General features: G+C 44.0%; 1 protein-coding gene across 2 annotated transcripts in view; it reads right to left on the minus strand.

Moving 5' to 3' along the window:
* The window catches only part of OVCH1 (ovochymase 1), a 1,177,845-nt gene that overhangs the window by 47,607 nt on the left and 1,105,975 nt on the right, over positions 1 to 24,263 (minus strand). For both annotated transcript variants that reach the window (XM_069228188.1, XM_069228187.1), the window contains one exon: positions 7,017 to 7,147. In XM_069228188.1, the coding sequence (XP_069084289.1) occupies positions 7,017 to 7,147 (131 nt within the window). The remainder of the gene's footprint in view (positions 1 to 7,016; positions 7,148 to 24,263) is intronic.

The raw sequence follows: 24,263 nt of genomic DNA on the forward strand, positions 1-24,263 counted from the left end.
ACAAAACCCCTTTACCTCTGTAGAACAAAGATCTAATATGGTTCAGAAAGTCCTTAAAATGCTGACCTTTCTCCTTTTACTTGTTCACAGCGAACTCTACCAGTCTCTTACATGCCAGACGATATTTCATAGTGCAAAGATGTCTTTGGGCAAAGGACAGGTTTGTTCAAATAATCAAAAATGCGACAGATACTATCCACACTCTTCAAGACCATTTCCTTCCCACTAGAAAAAATTGAAATCAGTGGACAGCATCTTAATAGACGACAGCTACAGCATATCTACAGTTTACTCTACACTACCAGTAGTCTCTATGAAACTTTTAGCATTGTAATGTGGTGAATAATTTAGTCACAATACCAATTAATGTTTAAGATAAAACAGTAATCTACGTATAGGTCTTGCCTTTTATATCTCATATATTAGCAAAGGATATGCACCTCAGTAGCTGTTGCCATGGGGGCCTCTTTCTTGTAAAACAGCCCTCTTTCACTCATCTACATCCTCACTTGCTTAAATTGACTAGGTGATTAAGCTCAAGTTTACTTGCAGCAATAGTACAGATACACCTGAAATGCCGCAGGATGAATTAAACCAATGTTTCTTAACCTGTGTTCCAGGACTTCGGAGTCCACAAGGACTCTTCAGGGGTCCTCAAATGTTTTACAAAATTGAATAATATTAAAATTAATTAAAATTAATAAAGTATATGTAAATAAAGCAACATTGAAAAATTGTTTTTTATTCTACATTCAATTGTGAATTCAACTAAATATTCCAATATTTGGGCATTTGTGTGGTGTATACATGCTTTTGTATTTTTGTGTATTGTTTTGAGGTTCAAATCAGAAATGTCTTAGTTTGAGGGTCCCCAGCTTCCACTAATGACTCAGTGGGGGTTCCCATATTCCAGTAACGAGTCAGTGGGGGTCCACAGCAGTCAAAATGTTAAGAATCTCTGAATTATAAAGTGAATAAGGCTGGGTACAGTGCTGAAACTGTGTGTGCCCCTATCAACACTTCCTAAACCCTCACCGAAGGGGCAGAGGACAGAAACTGGTAGCAGAATGAAGAGGGACACAATAGTGAGAAGGTTAAAAGAAGGCCAGGTGAATAACAGATTCTATGTTGTAAACGGCCATCTTTTGCGTGGTAGTTCCGCTGATTTTTGCCTTCTGTTGCTGAACCAGCTGTATCCCTGCCAACCCATTGTAAAGTTCTTGCACTCTCCTTTTTAAACATAATAAAATTGGCATACACCTAATTGGCAAATTGAATTTACTTGTAAGTAAATAGTACCAGGGCGGGTAAATTAAATTACTACTAGTGGGTTGCAGCACTCATTGTGCCATCCATTGTAATAGCCCAGTAAAGCATGCCCACAGGCCTGTCATTGCAGATGGGGTGTGCAGGTTAAACTATAATTTTGACCTGGCAGAATCATCCTTTTGACAGGCCTAAACATTCCTTTTTAAAAAACCCTAAGCTAAGCTGTATTGCCCAATAAGGCAAGATGCATTGTATTTGAAAGTAGGATATGTAGAAATTAATGTTCTACATATCCTGCCATTGAAAAATCCCCAAAATTCATTTTCACTGTGGCTAGGCTGTCCCTCTCGTAGGAACACATTCAGGTACATTATAATAACTTAAAATGCTTAATTAAAGTTTGGGAGCAGCTAGAAAAATGATTTAAGGACAAGTTTTAATGGCAATTTAAAATGTAACGTAAGCAAAGTAGAATTGTATATTACTATTTAAGAACAGACAAAAGGCCTTTTCACTAGTGTCCAGCTTTGACCTGGCTACCAATGGCTCCCCATGGTGAGATGTGTATTGCTCCCAAACATGGAAAAAAGGCCTGGGTATTGGGGAAGGGGTTTCCTCTTCATTGGATGGCCTGAGGGGCTATACTCAGCCCCTTTCTGAACTCCAAAGGTTGCCTACATTGTCCCTGGCAGATGAAGTTCACACCAAGGCCCTCCTCTCTTTTTTCATTCTATAGTAACCCCAGCTCACAAAATCAGTGGACTTAACACCGGGCAGTATCTGAGCCTACACAGCAGAAACCTTTTTTATTTTTCCATTTATTTTTTAAGTCTGAAAGTAAACTTTTCACTGGGATGAATTTGGCCCCTATATCTGACCTGCGATCCAAAGCAGTTGGCCTTAACTTTTCACTGACTGACCCGGTCTAGTGTGACCAGATACCTGTGATTGGCACCTAGCACATTTGAGAGCAATTTTTAACTCAAACTGATCTTTGGTTATAAATATTGAATTTTTGTCATTTTATTTACAAAAATATTCCCTGGGTTTCTAAATTGGTTTGGGATTTTTCTTGTAGGTTTCTTCCACTTTATGGACCTGCTCTCCACTGGATCTGGTTTCCTTTTTTACAGTACAGCTAGAGCACAAGCTGTCAAGCCTGGCACATTACTCCTCGGAAGCCTGCAAACTAATCTGCATAGTGCCTCAAGGTTCATCGCTCATAACCACCCCCCTTAAACACACAATCCCTCTGGCCAATACCATCCTCACACACTGCATCAACATCTTCTATGAAAGTACCAAAATTGCTACCTGGATAAAAGCCAACTGTGTCAAGCACAATACAGACAAGACAGAAATGGTGAGCTTCAACAAACCCACCTCACCTATAGGATCATACCTGGTGGCTGGCTGAACTCTGACCCACAACCAGAACCCAGTCAGCCTTTTCCTCAACATATGAGGAGGCGTCCCCCTAAGGTGTTTAAATACACAGTAACATTAAACTTCATAAATAATTAAATAAGCCTTCTTGAGATGAGGTTAAAAAGTTAGAAACCATGAAGGACTATGAAATATTTAAAGTTCATTATAGAAGGTAACAAAAAATGATTAGTCATATGCAATAATCATATTTGAGGAAAGGCTCAGTCAAATTCACCAGGAGGTATAAAAGTCAAGCCTCAGAGGAAATTATTCTAATTCCCAAGCAAGAGACAGAATGACAAGCGTCTGCTCTCAAAATCGGGACAAGCCAGACTGGCTCACAGACCAAAATGAGCCCTTTTTTTTTTTAATAAGCACAGGAGAAGTCAAGTAGGCCGCGTAAAATGAATAACAGGTTTAACCAACCACAGTGCAGCAAATATGCACCATCGAACTAAATAAAAAATTAATCCCTATTGACAGATATGTAATAACAAATCTAGTTATACACAAATTAATCAATAGCCTATTGGATGGATGTTGGAAAGTGGATTATTGGTAAGGGCAGGTAAGTACCTACACTTAGCAATAGGCCACTAAACCCCACTAGGTTCAGGTAGGTCTCAATAAATTAACTCCAGCTCAACCCTTGGTAGCTTGGTAACGAGCAACAAGGCTTAACTCAGGAGACTAAGTGTGTAAAGCATTCAAGTATAAAAAAACAGTAATAAAATAAAATATAGGAAACAGTTTAAAAGTCCAGAACCAAATTATAACAATAGGAATTGTTATTCACTTTAATTTGACACCAAAACAAATAAAATCGGATAAGGGGAAACAGAGATATGAATTTTTAAAGAAATAGTGTTTTGTAATGCATAGAAACAATCTGGTTGCACCTCAACCGGGGCAAGGTCAAAGTTTCAGGCCGACCGTGATGGAGCCCTGCTCGACTACAGCAAGCGGGAGGCCTAGGTCAAAAGTTTACCTTCAGACTTAGTCGTTTTCTTGAAGATTTTCTTCAGCGAGACGAAGTCACACATCTGATCCGACCTCCCTGGAGCCCTCTTTGGATATGCGTCGCAGGAGACCTCGGTGAAGATTTCTATGTTCGGACTTAGATTATTTTTCATGACTAAAATCTTAGTCCGGGCCACAGCTGAATCTTGGTCAGACGTCCTGGAGCCCTCCTCATATACGCTGTGGGGGAAGTCCTGGTCACCTTTTTACCTTTGGACTTAGTCACTTTTTTTGAGCTTTTTCTCTCAGACATCAGACGACCCTCCACAGCAAGCCAATTTTCAGCAGGACGAACCTGCAAGTCAGGCCGGGTCGCGGTCGACGTAAGCCTACTTGACTCTTGATGGCGGGCCAGTCCATTTATGGAGTTTTTTTTTTTCCAAAAGTTCTCCAAACTTCTGATCTTCTTCCAGAAGAATTTTAAGTTCCTTTAGGAGTCCACAGCTCATCCCAAGGTTCCAGAAGCTCCGAGTTTCTCCTTGAGTGTTAGGACTCCAACTCCTAGAATGCTCAACTCCAGGACTCAAGCTCCAAAATGACCACTGGACAGTGGCCAGCTGGTCAGTTTCTATAGGATTTGATGCAGGGGACTCTGGTTAGCTATTTTGTACCTGTAGCAAGCAGGTAGTCCCTTCTTGAACCAGTAGAAGTCAGGTAAAGTCCTTTTAGTAGTGAAGCACAAGTATGCCGCTGGTGCAGTCCTTCAGAGTACAGTGTCCACGTGCAGTTAAGGGGTCCAGCAGGGCAGTCCTCCTTATGTTCTTCCTTGTAGGGATCTGAGGTGTGGGTGCAGCTCTGCCATAGTTATCCTTGCTCCTGGGGTGAAAAGCAGGGAGCGGGGTGACCATCCAATCACAGGCAAGCCAATTCCCCCACCCCCCCTTCATTGACCACTTCCTGGGAAGTGTGGCAAAAATCTAACATGGCTGAAAATGATTTTTGGAGGTTAGATCTGGCTGAGCCCACCCACTGGTGTGGCTAAAAATCCTAAATACACCCATCTCCTACCCTCTCCTAACGTACTCAAGAGGGCACCTAATTGTTTGGAGTTGCAAGAAATTGGGTGGGGTCCTGAACGGCTCCAAATGTCCTTCCCTGCCTTTGAAGACCAGTTTACCTGCTCCGCCCCAATCCGGTTTCACCATCTCCTGAGGCAGATCTCCTCCCCTAGGCTCATCCTTTGTGCTCAGCTCAGGCCACTTCATACCTCATCAAGGCAGCTTGGCCATGCTGCCAGAGGCTGGCCGATCAGAAAAGGGCACTGCAGAGCTGAAGTTGGAAACTTTCAGTTAGTTTTTTAAAACTCTTTACCTGAACTAGTTATATTAAATCCAACAACAGCAAGTTGTGGGATTTATTAAAACAATTAGATACCAAACTCAAGGTATCTGTCTCTTATGGGGACTTTGTTAATTGAAATAAAGTATCCCCTTTTTAGCCTATGGAGGCCATTCACTACAGTGAGGGAAAAACAAATTTGGCTATTTAACCTCACCAGGGCTTATAAAACAATGTTTATAAGGTCCCTGCTTATATTTACATGGCACCCAGCCCCAGGGGCAATTAGGGCACGCCTTAGGGGTGACATAAGTCTTTAAAAAAAATAATTAAAAAAATAAAAGAGTCGTTTAAGACTTTGGAAGTACTTTTAATTCCAAAGTCGAATTTGTACATAACTTTAGTCTAAAAGCAGCCAGCAAGGCAGGCCTGTCTTTGAAATGACACTGGGCACCTCAGCAGTGCACTTATAGGTGTGCTACCTATGCTGGGGTCCCTAAACCTCCATGCCCTACCATATACTAGGGACGCATAGGTAGGTTGATGCTGCCAATTATAATTAGCCTCATTTGCATATCCATTTTACACAGAGTACTGCCCCTGGGATTGGTAAGCAGTTATCTGGGCACAGCCAAGAGTCAGTAACCACCAGTATCTGTCCAAAACGTTTAGGGGTGACCAGAACAAAAAGGAGGACTTTCCTACAATGGATGAGGCACATCATGAAAAAGCTTGAATAGTTACAATACAGTGGAAGCTTTCACCAGAGTTCTTCGAGAGCAGCATGTCATCAGAAAGTAGCCCATTATTCAACATTTTGCTAATTGCAGAGATGAGAAATGAAAACACAATTATGGATGTGTTAAAATACAGGATGAAGTCAAGCCAGGTTTAGGCCTAGTGTGGCCAGTCTACATAATATGCAGCAAGAGAAAACTGATTGACCAGGAAACTGATTGAACCACCAGTCAAGATACTGATCGACTGGCAGGTTGACAGACTGTTCAGTTGCCAAGGTAGCTAGGAGACATTCACATCCAGGTCAGTCAAGAGAAATACTGATTAACAGGACAGCCAAGCATGTCTGATTTCTTAACTGACAATTAGGTAACGGAAAGATTGGTCAAATGGTGGTTTGGCTGCCCAGAATATGAAACCAAGCACTGGCCATCTAGGAGAGGGACCAAATGAATGTCTGAGACTAATAACCCGGAGACCGAGCCAAAAACGTCTTGACATGAAACTAAACAGTAGTGAGAATGATCGATCAGCCTGGAGATTGGGTGGCTGGCTTGGAGATGAACGGAAAAACTAGCCAGGAACCAAACAAGCAGAATCTCTAGTTGATCAGGAAATGGACATGTGGCAGTCGGACTGACTAATTTACCAGAAAATTGAGCTTGGGTGTGGTGATAGACAACAGACATGAATTAAAGTTGATTGATAGCGCTCAGACAGACTCTGGGAGAGAGGCTGGCAGATAGAAGGCTTCATGTCAGAAGTAAAATTCAAAATGGGGAAGTAGGAGAAAGGGCAGGGCACAACCACTGAACAGTGACAATGAAAGGACAATGAGAAATGAGGACAGGCAAAAATGCAAGGGGAGGGTGAAACTGATGGGGTTAGAGAGGGAATGTGAAACAAATGAACAACAGGAAGCCAGTGAAAGAAAGCTTGGTTGAGTGAGACTTGACATGAACAACCAGGTGTACGTCCAGGCTTAAAAATGAACATTTAAATAAATATGCAGCAAAGACAGGCAGATCAGATTAGTGCCATTACACAACAGTAATCCACAAATCAGGAAAATAAAAGCATGCAGCGACATTTCCTGTATTATGTTAAATGTGAAAAACAGCTGTACCACTAATCCTGCTGAACTTAACTCCTTCCTTTGCTACATAAATGTCGCCCTATTTAAATTACTCTGTACCAATATAAACATTGATCATCTATGCCACAGAACTACATAGCTGTTATTAAAATGCCCCCCCCCCCAAAAAAAGCAATGAAATAGTTACCATGCACGATGATCCTGGTTTTCGAGTACATATGTTGATAGGATTAACATCCACATCCCAATATAATATGCACTCTTCATTAGAAATCAGTGATACTGATGCTTGCTGCAAAACTGTTGAAAATGCATTTCCTGGTATACAAAAAGATGGAAAGTAATGTAAAATTGGTAACAAACTTGGGGGCGTGTCTTTAAATAATTTGTAATGCAATTGCTATCAACACCTTTAAAGCACCTACACAACACAACATTAAACATCTCAGTACCAAGGATAAAAAAACTCAATAACCCATCAGAACATTAAAGCACACAAAAAGATATGGAACTAAAGCAATCAAACACCGCATCTCCGGCTTGCAAGAGGGCCTTGGAAAAATCATATTCCAGGTTATTAAAGAAACTGGTCATTACCGTTTCCATAAAAAAAACTAGCTTTTTAGCTGTAGCTCCATCCTCAACAGTAGTGGCAGCTTAACAACTGTCCTTCTTCAACCATTTCACAAAATCTTTTCAGCCAGAGAGGCTTCCGTATGTGAGGAATCACCACAATTCCTAAAATAATTTTTGGTTGGGTAATCCCAAACCATCAGTGGCCGAGCCAGATTTGATTCTTTTGAGGCACTCATCTTGGCCAGAAGAGCCATGTTTTCAATCTTCAATGTAACACCCATGATAAAGTTAAAAATTTAGTGATGTCCCTCGTGTCACGTGACAGGACGTGACAGTTTAAGTTTATGAAAGTAAGAGTGTGAAGCTAACGTAGATAGCTGCACTGACACGCAACTTAAACGTGCCATTGCTTGTACTTCAGAGTCTGACTTAGGTGCCTTTTCAATTAAATCCTGTTAGAAGGATAAAACTGATGTTAAAAATGAAATTTAGACTTTAGACTAACCGTACACATAGAAACGATAATGAATTTTAGTGATTAGTAAATGGTTAGTTTAAAAAATTTGCAAAGTGAGAGAAATGCAATTCTCTATTGTACTTAATGAAATGCAGTAACAAAGCTTTTCCATTTATAAGAAATGTAGGTCACATAACGTGTGTCTTGCTAAAATGTATTAATTAAAAGCATTTTATATTTTCTCTTGCATAGCATGAGTGAGGCCTGTTGAAGCTTGTAATTTGTGATCGTTATAAATGCTGATTCTCTTCCTAACGTGAACTTTCTTCTAGGTTGTGTTCTCATGAGAAGCTTAGCTAGTTGGTAATAGCTTCTATTGGTTAAGGATAGAGAGAATGTAGCTTAGTGTCCTTGGCAGAAGAACAGTATGTAACATGGACTTAGTTTTGCATACAGTTGTTTTAAACATGCGTGGAGTCACACAGATGGAAGATCCCATGACAGACCTGGGAAGAAATCTTACAGTTTCAATTTGGAGTCATACGATTAATTCCCATTGGATGATGCCCATTAAGCGTCACATAAACTGATACCTTTGACGAAACCGAATGGTTGGTGATTTTTAAAATACTGATGAACATTTAAACTTTGAGAAGTCCTTAACAGTACCCTGAAGTTGTCCTAATGCTTGCTGATTCTGATGCTTTGCTGCCGAAGATTCCCTAAATGCTGTAACCTTGGGAGAGGTATCTTCCTCTCTATTTGCCCTTACCTTTGAAATGCCCTTTTAGGTTTAGAAATCCTTTTATTATCCCCATTCAGAAGATTCTTGACCGAGTTCCAGAGAATGTTGCTTTCCTTTTATTTTTCTTATCTTTTGCCAAACCTATTGACCTGTATCCCAAGATTATATTTTTCCAAATTATTTTTGTCCTTTTTATGCTTTGTATTTTGCTTGCATGTATTTCTCTCCACATATGTATTTCTCTGATTTGGTTAGCTGTAGGGTTGACCTCTGCGCAGCCAAAGATTGACTAGTAAATTTGAATTGCCTAACACCTTATTTCAGTGTCTCAGATATCCTTATTAATGTTATGCATTTTTATTCTTGAATGCTTAGTTTTATTAATGTTAGTTTGCCTGAATCTATTTCAACACGTTGGACAACCTTTGCTGATTGTTTATCTTTATAATTTGGTATTGTGCATTGTCCACATGACTTTCAGCTTGTGTTTGTAATAAATCTTAAATTTATTCCTGACTGGAGTTTTCCTTCCGTGTCATCATTGATCATGGTGTTTAAATTGTTTGAGTTAGTATTGAAATTTTGTTGATGGTTCTACCACACTATTTACTGGGTCAAAAGGTCAGTTGACCTGGTGAGCATTTGATTCTTGTGAAGGATGAAAACTGCTACATCAACCGCCCTACCATTGTCTGGATAAGGACCTTACAATGACCCCCAACACGAAGCGTGAAATGCCACAATAAGGCCTGGTTACTTCTCCAGGGTCTCAATGAAGTTGTTATAAATAAATGTGTCCTCCTGGATATCTCTACATACCAGGTCTTGGGCAAGACAGAAGTTGGTGGACAGCAGAAACAGGGCCATGATGGCAACTAAGGTTTTGGGGGGAACTGACATGTCAGCAAGTGTGGCAACTTGCCCCCTGTGCTCTGATACGATCACAGACCTTGACAGGTACCTCAGATTGGCTACTGCACTCTCCCTCTTCACAGATGTAGCAGTGTTCTGGGTCCAGCTGCTGTGGTTTGTTTCATCATGGGAGATGTGCCTTTTGGAATCACTTCTCATGACTTATTTACATAACCCAAAATGAAGAAGGATGGACTTTAAGAATTCTGATTATTGCTGCATCATGTTTGAAGAAATCAATAAGAACATTCACTTAATTATGACAAACCACTTTGTTAGACAGGTTACTGAGCTGACTGATCCTGTAATACTCGGTGGAGAACGAAAGTACAAGTTACTTACCTTCGGTAACGAAATATCTGGTAGAGACATATTCTAGTTGCAGATTCCTTACCTTAGAATTTCCTCCCACCGTCTGGACCCAAAAAGAGCATTGGCGGTCTATCGCAATCGTACTAAAGACTTCCGGGTGGACGATCAACTCTTTGTTGGCTATGTGGGTGCGAAGAAAGGAAAGGCGGTGCAGAAACGTACCATCTCTTGATGGGTGCTTCTTTGCATCAAAATGTGCTACGCTTTGGCGAAAAAGCAACCTCCTGACGGCTTACGGGCTCATTCTATCAGGGCCACTGCTGCATCCACTGCGATAGCACGCAGAGTTCCTGTACTGGATATCTGTCATGCAGCTACGTGGGCGTCCCTGCACACGTGTGCTAAGCATTACTGCCTGGATAGTCAGGTCCGTCGGGACGGCTACTTTGGTCGTTCGGTCCTGCAGGACTTTCTAGTATGAGCTTAGTTCGCAGCCCACCACGGAGGATGGCATTGCTTGGGTATCTATTCTAAGGTAAGGAATCTGCAACTAGAAATCTCTATCAGATGTACAAGTTACTTACCTTCTGTAAGGAAATGCCTCCTTGGCATGGTTACCCCCTAACCTTTTGCCTTTGCTGATGCTAAGGCATGATTTGAAAGTGTGCTGGGACCCTGCTAACCAGGCCCCAGCACCAGCGTTCTTTACCTAAACTGTACCTGTATCTCCACAATTGGCACAACCCTGGCACGCAGGTAAGTCCCTTGTCACTGGAAACACTGGTACCAAGGGCCCTGATGCCAGGGAAGGTCTCTAAGGGCTGCAGCATGTCTTATGCCACCCTGGGGACCCCTCACTCAGCACATGCACACTGCCTCTCAGCGTGTGTGTGTTGGTGGGGAGAAAATGACTAAGTCGACATGGCACTCCCCTCAGAGTGCCATGCCAACCTCACACTGCCTGTGGCATAGATAAGTCACCCCTCTAGCAGGCCTTACAGCCCTAAGGCAGGGTGCACTAAACCACAGGTGAGGGCATATGTGCATGAGCACTATGTCCCTACAGTGTCTAAGCAAAACCTTAGACATTGTAAGAGCAGGGTAGAAATAAGTATATGGTCTGGACGTTTTTTTCCTGGCTCGTTGGATAGTGTGTATCTTTGGTTGTCACAATGTCTCCCCTGTGAAAATCAGGTTTCAAGCCTTGTAGTGAATGTGGCAGTAGGATGTCTATCACGGATCTGCATGAGAACTACCTTTGGTGTCTTAGCTCTGAGCACAATGTCGAGGGGTGTGGTTCGTGCCAGGGTATGAATCCTAAGTCACTTAAGGAAAGAGAGGCCAAGCTTTTCTTAGCGAAGGCTAAGAAGAAGGGCCACAAGAGGGCTTCATCTCACGCCTCTTCTAGGAGGCATAAGAAGAGGCGTTGGCATGACTCTCGGCACCGTCATGGTTCACGGAGCCGATCGTCACAGAGCCGGTCGAGGTCTCCATCAACTCGACGCCAAAGTAATTGGGAGGTGAGCCCTACTGTGACTCTGCAGCCCCAGAGCCCAGAAGTATCTCCGATGCCGTCAGTCTATGAGGTGGCTCCTCATAGCTCTCAGTTTTCTCCGCCGCAAGAGCCTGATGTGCAGCAGCAGGATCAAGAACAGCGTTATCCTGTATTCCCGGCTCCAGGAGCGGATCTGGTGGCATTTTTAAATGCCATGTATGCTGTTTTCCAGGCTATGGCCCCTGCTGGTGCACCGGCGGGTCCCACGGGCCCATTAGCTTTTTCATTGGGCTCCCCGGCTCCATATCAGATGAAGCAGTTCATGCCATTCTGCCCGGTTGAGGGTGCCGGGTCGATGTCTCCTCGAGGTATGACGTCCCCATCTAGATCCGTGACGCCGTTGCCATCTCTGCATCAGCTGACGCCGATGCTCTCCCCTGGCCAGCCGGCTCCATTACCTGTGTGCCAGCCGACCCCGAAGGAGGCGCCGTTGGAGTCCGTGTCAGCGCCGGGTCCGAGTGATGCTCGGATCCATGCATCATCTTCTGTGCCTGATCGGGATTTGGCGGCGATGGAGTCTATGTCTAGGTTAGAATCCCACTTGAGATCTAGGAGAAAGGCCTTGCGTCTTCTTGAAGAAGAATACCGACAATTGGAAGAGGGTGAGCTCATGGAGCCTTCGGAGGAATTCCAAGGGTTGGGGTCGGCCAGTGGACTGGATACTTCCCCAGAATGGGACATTTCATCTCCTGGGGAGTTTACGGAAGAGGCAGCGTCACTCCACTCGGTCATTAGAAAGGCAGCGGACTATTTAGACCTGCCTTTATCTGCAGCAGAGGTAAAGACAAATCTGCTGACTGAGGTGCTGCATCCCTCTACATCCTCCGCTGATCCTTTGCTGCCCTTCAACAAGGCATTGTTAGAGCCTATTATGGACTTGTGGAGGAAACCAGTTTCGTCTCCAGCTGTTAATAGAGCGGTGGCAAGGAGACATAGGGGGGCACCCGAGGATTCTGGGTTCCTCTCACGTCATCCAACCCCTAAGAGTTTAGTGGTTCAAGCGTCTTGCTCCACAAAGTCTGCTCCTGGTTCGTTCCCTGTGGCCCCGTCTGATAGGGAGTCCAAATGAATGGAGCAGTCTTCAAAAAAGATCTTTTCGTCTTGCAGCATGGCGCTTAAGGGTGTGAGCGCTACCTGTGTGCTGGGCATGTATGTCAATGCCCTTATGGATTCAGCCAAGGCTATGGTCGGGGATCTGCCACAGGAGACACAGAAGCCTTTTGGAACACTCTTTTTGGATGCACAGGCTGCGGCGCAGCAGATTATACAATCTGGCCTTGATACCACAGACTCGGTTGCTAGGGCGATGAGGACATCTGTTGCTGCAAGGAGGCACTTTGAAAATAGCTTATTGCCATTTTTACAAAGACTGTCTATGATATTGCTTTTATTCAAAGTTCCTAAAGTATCTAAGTGAAGTACCTTACATTTAAAGTGTTTAATGTAAATCTTGACCTGTGGTTCTTAAAATAAACTAAGAAAATATATTTTTCAATATAAAAACCTATTGGCCTGGAGTAAGTCTTTGAGAGTGTGTTCTTCATTTATTGCCTAAGTGTGTACAACAAATGCTTAACACTACCCTCTGATAAGCCTACTGCTCGACCACACTACCACAAAATAGAGCATTAGAATTATCTACTTTTGCCACTATGTTACCTCTAAGGGGAGCCCTTGGACTCTGTGCACACTATTTCTTACTTTGAAATAGTATATACAGAGCCAACTTCCTACACCTTCGGTAACAAAATATCTGATAGACATATTCTAGTTGCAGATTCCTTACCACCCACCCATCCTCCCCACTTGCGAACTGACTTCTAGGGACCGGGATTCCCCCCTTTCAGGCCCTTAGCTCTGGCGCACCAAACTCAGTGTTCTTGGCGGCTCTGCGCTCTGGCGTTATAAAGTCGTTAAAAGAAACTGACGTCACTGCGCGAGGGCGGCGTCTATGTATTACTCCTGACGTCATCATGGCGACCACGACGCCTTCGGAGTTGACCGACACCACCTACCGATGTGCAAGGGTTTTGCTCAAAGAAAAATCTCCGGATCCAGTCTGACGCCTGGGGGAAAATTCTAAGGTAAGGAATCTGCAACTAGAAGTCTCTGTCAGATGGTGCTTTTATGTATGATGGTGATGACTCCTCCTGGTTTGTTTATACGGTCTCTACGAGAGATTTTGTAGCCTTCTGGGATCGCTATGTCACGTTCTGATGATGGGTTCATCCAAGTTTCCGTGAGGAAGGCGATGTCAGGGGAGTGTGTTGTGATCAAGTCCCAGAGCTCGATGGCGTGCTTGTGGACTGAGCGGTGTTTAGGAGTATGCAGTTAAGGTGGTTGCGGGGGCTGTTGTTGTGCTTAATGTTAGTGTTGTTGTGGAGCATGTTGGTGTGGAGCGTGTTTGTGGGGTGCAGGAGAAGCGGCATGCGTGACATGTGAAAGGTCCGTGTGTGTGCTTGGGGTTGGCTTGGACGCAGACGGGGCGCTGTCCTGGGTTGAGGGCGTGGAGTTTGGTGGAGGAGTAATGCTGCCTCGGGGGGTCAGGCTAGCGGGGGCCAGAGGGACTGGCGCGGCCAGGCACAGATGGGCTTGCCTGGTGCCTAGTGGTAGGCATATCTTGTTGTGATCTGCTGTTAATTTTCCTGTATTTCATTTTTTTAAAGCGTTTTTTCGTTTTCTGCATTATGTATTTCTGCCCCTGTGCTCTTCTGAATTCTGCTTCGTTTTGTGACCGATTGTTGTGCTTGCCCATTTTTCCATCCGGCTCTCACTGGTCTCCTTTGCCCTGCTGCTGCATCCCCTGCGTCCCCGCATCTCTCTCGCACCCATTGGCCCTTCCCTCCCGCCTCCCAGCTGCTCCACCCTCCCACCTCCCCCTCTTAATGCCGGCCACTGCGCGGGGCCCTGGGTGACCCCCTGATCTGGTTGTGGCCAGGAGTCCACTTGGCTCCACCAACCAGCCTCTGTGCCCCTGACCCTGCCGACTGCCACCAGGATTGTAGTTCGAGGCCCTTCACCACCCGCAGGCACCCGCCTGTCCCTCATCCCTGGTGCCTAGTGGTAGGCATATCTTGTTGTGCCCTGCTTTGTTAATTTTCCTGTATTTCGTTTTTTACAATCGTTTTTCCGTTTTCTACATTGTGTATTTCTGCCCCTGTGCCCTTCTGTATTCCACTTCGTTTTGTGACTGATTGTTGTGCTCGCCCATTTTTCCAGCCGGCTCTCGACGGTCTCCTTTGCCCTGCCGCTGGGTCCCTTGCGGGCCCGCCCCCTCATGCACCCATTGGCCCTTCCCTCCCGCCTCCCAGTTGCTCAACCCTCCTACCTCCCCCGCCTGGATTGTAGATCGAGGCCCTCCACCAACTGCAGGCACCCGCCTGCACCTCATCCCTGGTGCCTAGTCTCATTAACTTAAAGGAGGATGTGGGCAAGTAATAGCGAAGGTCCGATGAGCAGGGCATTGATTAGGACATGGAACTTTGTGAGAATTTCTTGGAGGGATAAAGTCAGGGGGTGTCAGGCAATTGGGATAAGGACCTATTGACACAGCTCTTAGCAATACTTTAAAGAACTTGTTTTTAGATGAAACCAAGAACATGTTTATTGATTTTATTTTTTATATTGCTAAGGGACTTAGAGACTGGTCCAGAGAACAACTGGCATGTCATTTAGCCCAAATCGGTTTCCAAAGACGTTGTTTACACTAAAAACAATGTCCTTAACTCGAAGGATAGCTTCATGAGCCCAACATTCACCGCTGGAACAAAGTGGTTACCAGCAGTTCGGAAGTGTGAATGTCAGTAAGGTCGACAAAACCATTGAACCCCTCCCTGAGGGATTCATGCGTACCATGAGTAGGTAACAGTACCATCTGTTATTTACAGCACTGAGACATTGCAAATGTGTGGTATGAAGGGCTATATAAAATAGTTGGGTTGTTAGGGTGCAAACTGTCTGCCAAACTCAATCAGCCCCAAAGTGTTTTCTGCAGATGATTTGCCCCTACTCTCACAGACTAAGCCTTCAGATTTAGCAACATCAATTTAATTGATGCACCAAATGACTTATGAATAGAGCTAAAACTAAAGTTATGGTGTTCATTTCCTATGATCATTTGAAATCGATCATTATTCACCATTCTTCCCTTGTTCTTCCTTTACTCTTCATTGCCAGTTTTTCTTTTTACTCTGTCACTTCGTGTTGCCTGTTTTTTTTTCTTCACTCTCTCTCCCACTCACTCTTGTTTCCTGTTTGCCAGTTTCTCCTTTTACACTCTCACCCCTTGTTGTCTGTTTGCTCACCTTTCTATTCTAGTTTCTCTTTTGAGTTTCTCTTTCATTGCCATTCCCACTCAGTTCCTCCTTGCTTGTTCCCCTCTGCCCTAGGTCTCTCACATCCCCTCCCATGCTTTCCTGCCCCTCGTTTACCTGTTCTCCAGCATCATCCTCACATGCCTGCTTCGCTCACCCCTCCCCAGCCCTGCCCTGCTCCTCCGCACTCTTCCCCCACTTCAGGGACTAGCTGGTACAGTGAAGAGCTAAGAAACCTAAAGTGCTACTGTGCAAACAGCTGGAGAGAAGATGGAAAACTAGCCGAGACACCAATAAAAGAAACACCTACAAATCCATGTTCACAAAATATCACACCGAAATCAAAGAGGCCAGTAAAGCAGACATTGCATGGAGGCTAGAAACCAGCTTCAACACCTGCAAAAAACTCTTCAACATTGTCAGAGAATTCTCCAACCCCTCAGGAGCCCCCATCGCCCTTCACAGGTCCTCCAACAACCTCTCCGACTTTTCACAACAAAACGTTCAGGATCTACAGCAACTTCGAGCCCCAACACAAGACCTCATCAACCACCTGCCCATTGCCGCCAACTATGACCATCAGCTAACAAACTGGAGCTCCCTCACCCCAGAAGGCACCCCCGAAATCATGAAAACAATCCACTCTGAGGTCTCCACCAATCCCTGCCCCCACATCTACAACCTAGGAGGAACCCTGATCAGTTCCAACCTCACCGCCATCATCATCATCATCACCTCCATCCATAGGGGAGCCCTCCCAGACAACTGGAAACACGCAAAGGTCACAGCTCTCTTGAAGAAACCTTTGGCAGAGCTCAACAACTTTAGACCCATCTCACTCCTGCCCCCTTCCCATGTAAGGTCATGGAGAAAGTAATCAACAGTCCACTCTCCTACCATCAAGAACTGCACCATTTCCTTCACATCACTCAATCAGGTTTCCACAGCACAGAAACCACCCTCATCGCAGCAACTCATGACATCAGGACCATAATGGACAAAAGGAAAACTCCAGCTCATCCTGCTCAACCTCTCTGTAGCTTTCAACACTGTCTCCCACTGCACCATTGTCTAAAGACTCCACAGCTCCGGAACATAAGGACCAGCATTGAGATGGCTTGTGTAGTGCCTTACTGGCAGAACCCAATGAGTCAGACTCCCACTGTACACCTCCAAACCCAAGAACCTCACCTACGTATTCCCTCTAGGAACATTGCTGAGCCCTACATTCCTCAGTATCTACATGGCACCACTCATCCAGGTCATAAGATCCCATGAAATCAACATTGACTTATGACACAGCTCATCTCTCCCTCTCTCTCAGATAACCACACCACCAGGACCAAATTCACAACCTCGACTTCAAGTGTTGCAAACTCAACATCAACAAAACAGAAGTCCTGATTTTTGGGAACAAGAGCTCTCTGTGGGGAGACTCCTGATGGACAACCAAACTGGGATCCGTGCCCATCCCACACCAGAAATCTCATAATAATCTTAAGAGGCCAAACCACACAGTTGAACACTGTAACCTCTTCCTCATCCTATATATGCTCTGCAGGATATTCAAAGGGCTTCCCACAAACACCAGATGCCCTCATCAGCAGAACGGACTAGGGCAACACCCACTATGGCAGTGCCTTGAATCAACTCATGCAAGGACTCCAGATAACCCATAATGCTGCCACCAGGCTCATCCTCAACATCCCCCACAGTGCACATACCATACTTCACTTCAGAGAGCTACACTTGCTATCCATATAGAAGTGCTGCCAATTCAAATTGCCCATCCATGCCTAAAAATCCCTCCACAATGCCGGACCTGCCTACCTCAACCACCATCTTAACTTCCACCATCCAACTAGGCAACTGCGCTTAGCCAAACTCTGCCTCACACACGCCACTCATCCCCAGAAGGAAAACAGGAGAACTCTTTCCTACATCAATGCCAAAACCTGGGACAACCTTCCCCATTACATCAGGACCTCCCCATCTCTACTCGAGTTCTGCAAGAAACAGAAGAGCTGACTGTTCAACTAGGAGCTCCAATTGGCTCAAACATCTGCTCTAGAGCCTGGATACCCGCTTGGGTGATAAGTGCCCTATAAAAATCCTCATAACAAATCCTCACAATAAAAGGGAAGTGGGCAACAAAGAAAATCAGCATGTTCTGCTAGCCTATTCCCTGTGGTTATGGACACCACTTAATTGGCCAATATGGCTTTGTTTTTGTATTCATCCAATAACTTCCCTCTTTGCTACTGTTTAATTCTGGATAGGGTGTGAGTGCATAAAATAAGTCCTATTGACATTCTAGGGAGGACGGATAGTAGGCAGTGCTTTGAAATATCCTGATTGCACATCCGAACAGGGGCCTAGGTTCTTTTTTCACTGTTTCACTCTGCACCTAATTTCACCTCCCTCTCATCATGCACCTGCTCTAAATTAACTCTTCAAGGTTGTGAAACATTGAAAGAATACACTATAAGTATGCGCTACAAAATGTGACGTCTGCCAATCTAGACCATGAAAGCACATTGTATGGGAACCCCCATGTCCTGGGCATCATCTCACTTATGTCCCCAAACACTGGTCAGTCTACATTTCTGGAGAAGCTATCCATGCACCAAATGAAATGAGTTCATGCCACAGGTACTAGGAGAGAATATGATTCCCTTTTTGACACTCCACCAGATAGGACACACCCTACTCTACCCCTATGCTTCTACTGTAGGTAATGCCAGATCTCTATCATGCTGGCTTCACCAATAGGCCATGGTCTTCAACAGAACCTTGGGGTTAGGCTTTATTCTTATTACTATCCACCCCCCACAATATCCATGTCCCCCTCTACTGAATACTCTGTTCAAGCAAGCTATGTCTAAGGTTCTCCTCTTTAGGTTGCCTACCCAGATCTATCTCAGACCACAGTACCCTTCTAACTATCCTGACTTCGGGTAAGTCCCGCCCACCCAATTCCTTCCTGGTGCTTACAGGGATGTACACTTGAAGACCCAACCTCCTATAGCACCCTTGCCATCTGAACACTTAATTACTTTGAGGACAACGAGGGCTCTATTCCATCATGGGCGATGGAGAAGGATGCCTTAAAGTGGCGTGCACAAACATTGCATCTGCTAAGTCTCAAGTGCACACAAATCTACTGAAAGGGGGCTTGTTAAAGCAGAAGATTCCTCCTCTGTCGCAAACTATCAGCAGTGTACCTAACAGCTTTGGTGGATGGCTTCCTGCTGCAGTCACTCCTAGTGCAAGGGTGTCCTCCTGACTCATACAGGTCAATAGCCATTCTTATTTAAGATTATAAAATTCTTTGGAAAATCCTAACTTTCCGTATCCTATAGGTCTTCCCTCCCAACTGGTCCATCCAGATTATAAACCATTTATCCCTCACAGAAATACCTCATTCAATCTTAGAAGGCTTTACAGGCCCCACAAGGCTGTCTCTCTAACTTGACCTTTTTCCACCTCATTGAGTTTATACCTTGAGAAGGCATTTGATACCTTAAAATGGGATTATATTTTCATGATCTTACAGCACTTTGGATTTGGGCCTTTACCATCCCTCAGACTGCTATACATGTACACCACAATAAGGATTCGAATAAGTAAGGTCATCTCTCCATCCTTTGGGGTTGATAAGGAGACTTGACAAGGTTGCATCTTTTCTCCCCTCCTTCTTTACCTTGGCTATGGAGCAATTCATGGTGTAAGCTGAGGGCCGGTGTTGCACCTGGGGCATCCCACTTGCTGAAAGGTATATGTAGTCAGTGTATAAAGAAACTGTGTGTGTCCTATCTCATGAACCTCCATGGAAACCATTCTGGCATTGCCAATAGCTTCAGGAACTTTCTTGCTGCATCTAGCCTGTGGTTAAATTTAACCATTAGATGTGCTATTTTAGTTTGCTTAAGAGTGAGGGGCGGTTTTTGTTACTCAAATTTAATAATGTGGCAATATTTTTTTTGCAGTGAACTTTGATAGTTTGTAAATAGACCGAAGAAACATTTGATAATAGAAAACGTTTATCATACAATATATCACTACTTGTTGAGTTCTATGATCCATTGCGTAGTCCCTCAAAGCAGGTTATTTTAATCTAAGACACAAAGGGTAAGAAATATAGGCAATAACAAGAACTTTGCGATCACCAAAATGTACTCCACCTCCATAGAGGTTCCCTAAACTATAAGATGTGCCCACACCATGCAGTGTTATAATTTGTGTCATTTCAGATGTTGCAGTGTTGTTATCAATGATGTCATAGGACATGTTATGAGTGATTAATATGTGAGGTAATTAGCAGTGCACGGTGAGGGCACAAGTTACAATTACTTTAGGGGACGAGGTACAGTTACTTGCAATAACTACAGCTGGTGAATTTCAGTCGCTGTGTTTGTTTAAAGTGGTATATTTAACTGACATTTTCACCTAAATAGAAGGTCACCTTAACCTTTGTTCAGTGAATTTCTATATTTTTTTTTAAATCTGTGAAGTAAACTTCCATCTCTGTGTGCAGCATGGGGTCGGACGCACACAGCTGACTACATGATTTAACAATATAAAAGGGTGTCTTTTTAAGTAAGGCAGACCTACTGACTTTGTCAAAGGGTCAGTGCACCAAAATCTAAAAAGCAGGCCTATTGGCTTTATCAAGGTCAGCACATTAACATATATATAGAAGATCTATTGTTTTTGTCGAAAGGTAACCAGTAATTATAATCAAATGTATATTTTATAAAGTCACACCTTGTAATTTTTAATAAAAGTGATTGCCTAAAATATTTTCAATAAAGCCTTCAATAAACCCATCCTGGGTTGGGTCTTTTTTTCTTTAAGCAGGGGAGGCTTCACTGTGTTTTTCAGTGGGTTTTGACTACCAGTCCTAAGAGGTAGGGCAGGGTATCCCTACTCTGCCTTCCTATAAGTTTTTCCACTTTTTATTTTTCTTCCCAGGACATGGGCCTGTGCTCCTGAGTCCTATTCAGTCCAGAGTTCTAAAATGGCTGCCGCCACATCTTTGTTGATGTGGTGGCAACCAATCAATTCTTATCTCAAGATCTGTTGGTTCTGTGGATCCTCCACAATACGAAATATCTATACATTTTTAACCTTAATTTCTTAAACTAATGAACAGATTTACACCAAATGATGGAAAGCACAATCTAAAAAAAAAATCTAGCTTTCTGCCAAATTTGGTGTAGTTACGTTCAGCAGTTTTTGCACTATCACTGTTCAATTTTACCAAGAAAAAATATAAATGGAGAAAACAAGTTTTGGGACATCTTCCTTGTTCTCGGCCTCCGCTTGATGATCACCCCAAAACTTTCCAGGAAGAAGCGGAGGTAGATGAGATTTTTTGGGAAAGTTTTGTGAAGATTTGGCAAACTGTGCCAAAGTTAAAAGCACACCAAACATTAATGTCCTATGACGTGGCCCTAAATATAACAACCCAGTGGAGCCTGGATAAATATATATACATTACCTAGTGAAGGCCGCCACTAGGCAGTCATAGTTAGGACCATGTTTCCATAGAAAAATCTCAGCTGAAACAGAGTCCCAGAATGGCTGCCAAAACCTCCTGGTTTAAAGTGTTGACAGCATTCAGAGCTGTGTATTTCCCTGCGCATGCTCATTATTCACAAATACATTGAGAAGGATCTGCATCCCTAGACATACAAATGTATTTTCCCTTTAATATGTCAAAAACTACTGTACTGATTTACACTAAATAAGGGAATGTGTAATCTGTGTACCAAATGCTAGCTTTCTGCCAAATTTGGTATAGTTCTGTCCAGTGGTTTGGGCTGTAGTCCTGTTTAAAGGCCCAATGGGAATTAACATGATAAACAACTTTTTTGCCCCACCCATCCGCTTTTTTCTCTGCCCCTGCCTGATGGATCACCCCAAATCTTTCCATGTGCAACAACAATCACTGGGGCACTTTATTAAAAAAATAAAAAAAGACATTTAGATTCGTCAAACGGTGCCAAAGATATAAGCAAGTCAAAAACACTTTCTATGGAAACATGGTCTTAACTATAACTACCTAGTGATGACTGCAACAGAGATTCGAGCTTGGCTGTACCACTGTTTATATCTCCTACTGGTAGAGTCTATTTATTTAAATACATGTACATGCCTGTTGAATGCTTAACTTGATGAGTCAGTTTGTCATGCCACATTTCATGTCACAACACAGCCAGCATACAGCCTGAAAAATGCTCCGTTGGGTAGCTGACTAAGTTCATGGTGCCAGAATCCATAGATGCATCGTTGGTGGCTGTGGAAGTTCACCTCCCTTAAGATTGCCTAGAGGGATATATTTTGTTTCAGTGGAAGCATTTCTAGAAACATTTAAGTTGTTCAACAACTGTCCACCTTGTCTTCCTAGAATTGTTTTTTTTTCTTGTCTGACTTTTGTTATAGTGAACACATTGATTTACTTTTCTATTGCTCTCAAATTTCTCCCCTTTTTTCCTAGAGAAATGTTTCTTGATCTGCAGTGGAAGATAGCAGCCATGTCTGTATCAGTCGCAACTTGCCTCATTTAAAATCTGGGTTGTTAAGATATATAGTTGAAGTACACACTTTTTTCAAATTAAAAAGTTAACATTAATTTTTTGCACTCATTCTAGGGAGATACATTTGGAAGATGCTTTCTCCAATTGTGTGTGGAATTTTGCTAAAGTTGAATGGTGACTAGATCTTGAGCCATTGCGTCTCATTCATAGAGTACATTCAAAAGGATATGAAACAAATATTATTTAGACTCAGGCTCCCAAAGTCAATTAAAGGAGAAAGAAAATCCCTTTCTCTTCAGATGGTAAGACAAGACAACACACAAACGGAATTTGGGCTAACTAGGGAATTTAATGTGGAGATGCTGAGTGTAGCAATGAATTTTATTTCATTCATGGGTGCATCAATGAGAGCAGACGTATACTAAATTACTCCAAAATACAACTTCTGCCGATTGGCATAAATGAGCAAGTTACTTACCTTTGGTAACTAATTATCTGGTAGAGACATCCTAGTTGCAGATGCCTTACCTTAGAATATCCCCCAGGCGTCAGCCTGGGTCTGGAAATCTTTCTTCTAGAGTACCCCTGCATTCAGTCAGGTGGCATCGGTGTAGGAAAGTAGCCTCTTTCTAGCCTGGTTACCCACACTTTTGGCCTGTTTGTCAGTGTGTTTGACTGTGTCTAATGGGATGCTGCTAATCGGGATTCCAGTAGTTATGCTCTCCCTTAAATCATGGTTGTTGCATACTGTTAACCCAGTATTTCACCCACAATTGGCATACTGGTGCCCCCTGATAAGTCACTAGTATATGGTACTTAGGTACCAAGGGCATTGGGGTTCCATGGGATCCCAATGCGCTGCAGCATATCTTTTGCCACCCATAGGGAGCCCATGCAAAGGCTCATGCAGGACGGCCATTGCATCCTGCGTGAAAAGGTGCATGCACCCTTTTCACTGCCATTTACACTGCACCAAGTCACTTATAAGTCATCCCTATTAGCAGGCCCTCCAGCCCTGAGGGCAGGGTGCAGAGTTCCTGTGTGTGCACTAGCAGACGTGCCCCCATGACCTCCAGGACCAAATTCCCAGACTTTGGAGTGCGGGGACACCATTTTACACATGTACTGGACATAAGTCACAACGTATGTCCAGCTACATAATGGTAACTGGTATCAAACACGTTAGAATCATACCCCAAGGCTTTTGCAAGCACTGGTTGTATGATTCCATGCACTCTGGGGGCTCCTTAGAGGACCCCCAGTATTGCCATTCCAGCCTTCCGAGGTTTTCCTGGCAGCCCCAGCTGCTGCCACCTCTCAGACAGGTTTCTGCCATCCTGTTGCTTGAGAAGCTCAAGCCCAGGAAGGCAGAACAAAGGATTTCCTTTGGGAGAGGGATGTTACACCCTCTCCCTTTGGAAATGGGTGTTACAGGCTTGGGAGGGGTAGCCTCCCCAAGCCACTGGAAGTGCTTTGAAGAGCACATTTGGTGCCCTCCTTGCATAATCCAGTCTACACCAGTTCAGAGACCCCCAGTCCCTGCTCTGGTGTGAAAATGGACAAAGGAACGAGGAGTGACCACTCCCCTGTCCATCACCATCCCAGAGGTGGTGCTCAGAGCTCTTCTAGAGGGTCCCTGTTTTGCCACCTTGGATTCCAAGTTGGCAGGGAACTCTGGGAGCATCTGAGTGGCCAGTGCGAGCAGGTGACATGAGGCTTCCCCTGATAGGTGCTTACCTGTTTAGTGGACCAATCCCCCTTTCAGGGCTACTTAGGGTCTCTCTCTTCAGTGGTTCTTCAGATTCGGATTGCAAGACTTCAGCAGATATCCTCTGCATCCTTTACTTCACCTTCTCACCGAAGAAACTGCATCTGGACCCTCCAGGAACTCTACAAACTGCATCAAAGAAGCAAAGACGCCTTCTGCAACACTATCTTCAGCTCCTGCCAGCAACTGTTTCCCAGTCGTGCATCCTCAGAGGACAGCCTGACTTTAGCCTGCACCATAAGAGTGAAGGAATC

This window comes from Pleurodeles waltl, chromosome 4_1 (genome assembly GCF_031143425.1).
Source record: "Pleurodeles waltl isolate 20211129_DDA chromosome 4_1, aPleWal1.hap1.20221129, whole genome shotgun sequence".
NCBI classification, from domain to species: domain Eukaryota; kingdom Metazoa; phylum Chordata; class Amphibia; order Caudata; family Salamandridae; genus Pleurodeles; species Pleurodeles waltl.